Consider the following 7,761-nt stretch of genomic DNA (forward strand, 5'->3'; position numbering starts at 1 on the left):
GGGTCAAAGTGCGGCGGATCACCTAACTCGTCCTCAGTGACGAGTTCAAATCTAGTTTTACTATAGAATTTTTACAATTGTTAACTTTCTTCTCTGTTAGCCGACCTGACTATGGAGATGAACAGCCTAATTGCTTTTATTATAATTTTTTTAATATACCTTTTAAGCATTTTACATTTAAATTTTAAAGTAAATTTTATTTTAATCATCTGAAAATGTTAATACTTTAAATCTTTTAAATTATGCCTATTTTACTATTGAACTTCTTAAATTTTTAACTTTTAATGTTTATATAACTTTTTTAAATGTATATTCTGTAAGCATTTGGTTATTTCTTGTAAAGGGCCCCCACTTGACAGTGATTAAGTTCACTTTTGGGGTGTCTTGTCTCATATTGTCTGTGCTTGTTCTTTGCTGTTTCCTTTATTGCCAATTGAGATGAAATTTGAGACGAATAAATGAAAGGAAATGAAATGAGGCCTACTTTTTTTTTTTTTAATGTTTATATTTTCCAACTCCAAATAACATTTCTTGGGAAATGTAACAAATACTTTTGGCTTTGGCATAATTTTTTCAGTAGGCCTATTTATTTATTTTAAAATTTATTTATTCTTTCTTTATACTGCAGGCACTTTCAGTACTATTACACTGTTTTTTAAAAGTGGTACACTTTACAATACAAAGAATTAAAAGAATATAAATATATAAATACACACAAAAAATATAAAGCAAGCAAGAGAAGAGTCAATGAAATACATTATGTAGTAATATTGTTTCGGAATGAATGCAACGACATATTTTGAAAGTTAATTTCTAATTCATTAGGAAGTTCATTCCACATTTTTGTTGCCCGGTAAAGGAAAGTCCATTTTCCTTGACCATCCAAGTTGGGATGAATAGATTGTTATTTGTTTGGCTACGTGTTCCTTCAGTATAAGTACTATTGTTGAAGATAAAATTTGATGTGAGATATTGAGGAGTGTAACCTTTTAAACATTTGAAAATCATGATACTGTAATTTTGTATCCCAAATGGCATTGAGTCTTCTTCAGTCAAGAGTACTTAATACTGTATATACTTATCATAAATCTTAACCCTTATCATGCTGAAAATCGCTGGTGCATGACATTCTAGCATGCCAAATTACTTTTACAAAACTACATAATTACACAGCAGAAATTAGTATCTCTCTTTAAATGGAATTTTCACATATTTTTTGAACTCTAAACAAGAAACTATTATAAAAAAAATAATTCTCATAGCACATATATTCTATATGTGATACTGGTTTGTAAAAAAATTGTTTTACAATCAGGGAAATGTTCCGTTTCCGCCATCCAATTTGGCCTAGTTCTTTGTATAGGCTAGGCTAGGCCTAACTTCGTCTAGGCCTCGGCTAGGCCCTAGTCCTACCTCGTCCCCGCTGCACCACCGGCGATATTAGCTTCTTCCCCATCATAACCATCACTCTCATCACTCTCACTAGCCTACAGAAACACAATTATAATTACACAAAAATGTTCCTGGTCTCTATCCAAACTATTATCATCAAAAACATCATGTATGGCTCGTTCCACAGTATATCGCAGCTGCGCGGCCATAGTGAAACTTTCAAAAATAAGTTGACTTTTTTGTTTGATTTATAAAATATTTTTCAATAAAAGTTGTAAAGATTTTTGTTTATTTGAGAAGTTCAAAGAGTAAGTAACCCGGATACAAAAACAAATGAGCATCAGAATGATATATAGACAGTATAGAGAATGTGTCACACTAGTGCGCCTAGGGCATTTAACAGTAAATTTTTCGCTGTCACTATTGCGCCTACGACATGATAAGGGTTAATATCAACTGAAAGCAAAATTTTACCTATCTATTCATAAGCACTTGTAAACAATTGGCATTTTGAATACTACAGTACCAAACACAGCAACAATAATCAATCTATGTGAATCAAGATTTCTAAATTTTGAATACAAAATCAATTACCAGTACCTCTTGTTAAATTTAGGCATTGATGAGGCATTTTATTTTTATGTTTATCCCTTCCCACCCATCTCCAAATGTCATTGCTTGAGCAATGCAAAGAAAATTTTTAGCCATGGGATAATTTTTTATAGTAGGGATATGTGAATCAAGATTTGTAAATTTCTTCTCCAAATGCCACTTCTTGGGCAATGCAACAAATATTTTTGGCCTTGGCATATCTTTTTACAGTAGGCCTATGTGAATCTAGATTTGTAAATTTTTAATACAAAATCAATTACCAGTTCCTCTTGTCCAGTTTCTGCTTTCCTTCTTCTCTGCATCTCTATGTCAATTTGATTTCTGTAACACACAACATGATTAACAAATACTGCTTTAATGTAAAATGCTATACATTTATCATTCATGTTGGCTATGTTCTTCACACACAGCAGCTAACGGTTAGCAGGATCCGGATCCTGCTAACCGTTAGATGCCGTGCGTCCATGCTAGAAAATCCTGATCCGGATACCAACAATATGATGATCGAATCACTGGCCAATAAGAAACTGGAAATTGTAAACACGTACGTGTGATTGGTTGATGATAGAAATGCCCTCAACTTGCTAACCGATAGCGCTTGCTAACTATTAGCGTATCCAGATACCGCTAACAGTCAGCGCTAACCGATCAGGCGTTCTCACGTAGGTGCCAACGGTTAGTGCTAACGGTTGGCGCTATCGGTTAGCTCCCGATCCGGACACTAGGGCTCTCTTGAGAACCAGGCTACTAATAATAATGCTTGTAACTGAAAAAATTGTGCACTAAAAGCTTTGAAACCAAAAGGTAGATTAAAACAATTATGTAACTTTTCACACCTACTGTACACAGATTAATTATAAAGAAAGAGTTTATGATATATAATTTTTATTTCATACAAGCAAGAATATGTTTTTAGGCCAGATTTTGACTTAGTAAATCCACTGGCACTCAACCAGTATTTCCTTATTTAGACATACAAAATAACAGTAGCATCATCTCTCATAACAAAATTCTTATTCATATGTTTATTATTATTAACTAAATTTTATCAATCTAATACATAGGTATTACATGGTTCTGTGTGAAAACATTTTTCTGTAATATTTCAGAATAAAATTGGGTATACCAGCAAGATACATCATGTCACACAATGTGTAACAAAACATTTGCCACACCCATTTTTTAAAATCTTAGCAACGTTTGTGCACCAAGTTGTTTAAACTTTTGAGACAACATTACATAAAATGCCACCAAAAAATTATGATTAGAATGCTTAGCAGGAAAAACACTATAGATACTGTACCTACTCTTTTCTTGATGTACTCTAAACAAAAATCTTTGATCATCAATGTGATACAGTTACCTTGCATGTTTCAATTTTACATCTAATGCCTCTTTCTCTGCTTGTAGTTGAAAAATACGTTCTTGTAACATACGATTTGCTTCTTCTGACTTCAACCATTTCAGCCGACAATCTTCCTGATTTCTTGCAAACTTCAAAAATTCTTTAAAAATAATTGTGCACAACAATGGATTTAGATTGAGTGAGTCGAATGGCCAAGCGGTTAAGGAAGAGGCACTGCAACCAGCCATAATATTGGTGCTGGTTCAAATGGTACGCTCGTCTGTGGTTCTGCTGGTGGAACGTGTCTTCTCAGTGTACACAATTGGCTCATGTGCACTTTAAGGAACTCAGTACATCTTTCGAGCCAAGTAGAGGGTTACCCCAATGTACTGGTTCATACCGCCCCTGTTACCCTGCGCTTATGGACCATTAGCTACTTTGCGGGATGTACCTACATGAACATAAATGTCTTTTATTCATGTCATCATTAAATTACTATAAAAATTCTAAATAGAAACCCTGAGTCACTATTTCTCTGTTTGGTTTTATGGTGGGTCACAATTAGATTATGAGTTGAGAGTACTGGGTAGCTATTACTATGCATGATAAATAATGCACTGGAAAATAAACCTACTCATGTTTCTTGTGGCTTTTTACATAGATAATTGTTTATGTAAAAATACACATAGAGCAAAATGTTAAAAATATAAAAAAAGCAAAATTAGTGTAGATGTAATTCTAACCTGATTCATCACTTGTAGAACATACTGATGAATAAGAGACTATCTCATCCACCACAGCTAAAATCGATTTATGATGTTTTGTCATCCTTATAAAGTATTATACCTGAAAAATTAAAATGTTTTAATCATCCATTGTATTTTAAAATTTGCTTACAGTACTGTAGACCTATGCACTACTTACACAAACACAATTATTCAATATTCAGATTCTGATTCTTCTTGGCATAAGCTGGCCTACTGCATAATAAGAATTTAGTCAGAAACAAGGGCACTGTGGTAAACGCCAAATGAAAACATTATTGAGTTGGCCATGACCAAATGTACTTAAATTGAGGTTCAGCATTTAGTTCTGATCCCCAAGTAACAGTGGCTATGGCATTGCTATTTCAATACTATGTGTTTTTATCAGAAAAAATATCATTGAGTGATTTTTGCAATACCTGACATGTTTATCGTATCCCAAATACATGCAAAACAATCTTTTGGGAATCTATGTTTCTTTGGACTAAATAGCAATTAAAGCACAGTAAGTAGGGCTTACTGTAAAGTCTATTGCATTGTAAAAATGGTCCCATTTTACCCGTTAAAGTCTAAGATTATAAACAAAAAAGTAAATATTAAATGGAACAACGCAAATATCAAAAGTGAGTAAAGCTCCATGTAGCTTGTGCAATCTGGGCATTTTCACTACTGATTTGATTGATCTTGGACACCTAAATTAAGTGTATGTGTAAACTTAATAAAACCAGAAAGTTTTACTTATTTAAAATTTACCAAAGTGTAAAATTGGGATGAGTACCTCACAGTTGCTTGGTGTAAAATAAAACATTTTTTACGGACTCACTTCATTCATGAATCACGATGTACAGACAGTACGTTCATGTGGAAAACAAACAAACAAACAAACCATGCGCAGTGCATTACTGGGTAATAAAAGCACACTGACGGTAACAGGCGTAAAGCCCCTGTATAGAGCCAACGTTTATCAAAATATTGGTTTACGTTCGGCGTAAGTTGACATTCGTTTGTGACACGTTCGTAATACGTTGTATTCGTTAGCTAGTCGTTGGGGTACGCAGACGTACGCTGGGGTCGATTTTAAATTTTGGACATGTTAAAAATTTTGATCAGAATGAGACAAGTGTTTGGAAATAAAGAGAAATCAATGTACATAATTATCAGACTTGTACTAAAAAAATTATAATAAATGGAATATTTTTTATTTCTCGTAGTCTTCTTGGCCCTGGTTGATTAAAGTTTGATTTGTTTACAGATTGATTACAGATTGAAACATTTTTGTACGTACATGACATAATTGAATTAGATTAAATTGATATTTATTATATGTTATCAGTTCAGATTTTTATGTATAATGAACTTTTATTTTCAGGACACAAACGGATTTCAAACATGGGATCTGTCAATACTAAATTTACAATGTAATAAAATGTGATGAACATGAAAAACATAGGTCTACGCTTAAAGAATAACAAAGATATAGTCATTTGAATTCCTGATTATAAAAGATGTAAACATTCTTAACATGGTCAAAGTTATTAATAATTTTAAACAGAAATATTTTTAAAATGATTTTTAATAATATTTTAATCTAAGCCGATGTTCATTGAAGCCTAAGTAAGGCTGTGACGTCATCACGGTACAAGTTTCAGGTTTCGTTGCACACTCTGCAATCTCTATCATCGCTGTATAGATAGGCTATATGGAGATAGGTAATTATCGCTGGAAAAATTGAAGCTGAATTTGAGCCACTGTCCGATCCACAGGACTACAGTACTACTACTACTACTCTAGCCTAGGCCCAGGGCCCTATCCTACTGTAGCCTAGGTTAGGTCTATCTAGGCCTGGCGGGAGCTAGGCATAGCCATATAGGCCCTAGTAGGATAGCCATAGCCTTAGGCTATGATGTCTAGGCCTAGCTAGGCTAGGGCCGAGGCCTACTTAACTAGGCCTAGGGCGCTAGGCTAGGCCCCCCACCACAGCCTAGCCTAAAGGCCAGGCCTAGATAGGTGGGCTAGGGCCTAGGCTAGGCCCAGCCCTCGGGCCCTACCCCTAGTATTAGTAGTAGGCCCTCGGGCCTAGTTAGTACTTTAGGCTAGGCTAGCATACTATTTTACTGGGCAATAATATCCGTTTTTAGCACTAGGAAGGGCCTAGGCTAGGCCTATATATTATTATAATAAAAATATACAATCATAGCTTAGCTGAACATACCCGAGCAAAATCTTCTAATCTTCTTTTTTACAGAAGTTACACAAAAAATAGGTGGCCTAGGCTAGCTACGTGACAGTTTACGCACACACAGCAGATAATTTGATTTTCGCAGTCGACGCGACACAAGAGCTATTCAAATATTAGAGCAGCCAATCAAGATGTTTTGTGCTGAACTTTGACCTGAACAACGCCCTCGTGTACGTACGTGTTTCAAAGGCGTCACACCACCATAGAGCTATTAAACAACTAGAGTGCTGACAAGATGGCGGAGCAATGCAGAGTTGTGTATGTGTACCACCCAAGATGGCTGCCATAGGAAAGCGCCGCCTTCAGGCTTAGTATACATATTATTACCATAAATAAGCCCTCTGACTGAATATTATTTCATTAATGATAATTAGTTTTGATAATGACAAATTATTAAACTGTCGTAGCCAAAAAGAGGCCAGGTAGAGCATCTTATTCAAATATTTAAAACAAATTAAAATCGTGTACATTACACCCATACACCGCAACGCTCGAGTTTCAAACATAGCTGTACTGAACTTCCGGTGTAAATTGAGGGCGCCATTGAAAATGATAGCGCTCAGGCGAAATTTGATTGGCCGAATCTATGGCAGCCATCTTGCATGGTACACACACACAGCTCTGCGTATTTCGAACATCGAATACATTGCTGTTAGCGCTCTAGTATTCTTATTATATCTCTATGCACACCACAGATAAAAAAAAAAAAAAGGGTTCCACCGAAATGCATGGTGGGAATACAAACAATGGGGCGCCCCGTACGGCTGGATCTAAAAAACAGCTACAAGAATGAAAGTTTAGATATGTGTGATTATCGGTGGGTTTAGAATAGAGAGATGTGGAGATACTGTTGCCTGAAATGGAAACATTAACGTCAAGAAAGGGGATAGAAGTGTTAGAGTGTTCCATAGTAAATTTGATAAGGGGTGAAAGTTGTTACAGTGAGTGACGAATTTAGTAAGGTTGTCAAAACCGTGAGGCCAAATGAAAAAAATATCGTCAATGTATCTATAAAAATGCAAAGGTTTGAGATCAAAGGAAGAAATTAGTTTGTGCACATTCAAGTTCGGCCATAAATATGTTGGCGTAACTAGGGGCCATTTTAGTGCCCATGGCTGTACCTTGTGTTTGTAAAAAGTACTGATTATTAAACATAAAATTGTTATGTGTTAAGATGAAGTCAATAATAGTGGTTATATCATTAGTGGTTTCAACAGAAAATGACTTGTTCAAGAGAAAGTGTCTGCAGGCAGGGGCAGATTTAGAGGGGGGGGGCTTAACAGGCTTTAGGCCCCCCCCCTAAAATTTCATAGCCATTATCTTTTTAACTGCTTTTTGAAGGTCAAAATTAAAATATTGTTTAATGTTTTCTTCACACACGTCATATTTATGGGCTAAACATTTTACAG

The 7,761-nt window shown here is 35.2% G+C and overlaps 1 protein-coding gene across 1 annotated transcript in view; it reads right to left on the bottom strand.

The window, feature by feature from the left end:
- The window catches only part of LOC117107320 (rac GTPase-activating protein 1-like), a 52,128-nt gene extending 45,650 nt beyond the window's left edge, over positions 1 to 6,478 (bottom strand). Inside the window, exons 1-6 of the mRNA XM_033248965.1 lie at positions 6,326 to 6,478; positions 4,093 to 4,195; positions 3,368 to 3,509; positions 2,265 to 2,325; positions 1,414 to 1,487; positions 106 to 109 (exon numbers count right to left, since the gene is read on the bottom strand). Of these exons, the coding sequence (XP_033104856.1) occupies positions 106 to 109; positions 1,414 to 1,487; positions 2,265 to 2,325; positions 3,368 to 3,509; positions 4,093 to 4,177 (366 nt within the window). The 5' untranslated portion in view covers positions 4,178 to 4,195; positions 6,326 to 6,478. The remainder of the gene's footprint in view (positions 1 to 105; positions 110 to 1,413; positions 1,488 to 2,264; positions 2,326 to 3,367; positions 3,510 to 4,092; positions 4,196 to 6,325) is intronic.
- Between the last annotated feature and the right edge of the window lie 1,283 nt (positions 6,479 to 7,761).

This window comes from Anneissia japonica, unplaced genomic scaffold, assembly GCF_011630105.1.
Source record: "Anneissia japonica isolate Jap-2015-1 unplaced genomic scaffold, ASM1163010v1 scaffold1507_len60031_cov179, whole genome shotgun sequence".
NCBI lineage: Eukaryota > Metazoa > Echinodermata > Crinoidea > Comatulida > Comatulidae > Anneissia > Anneissia japonica.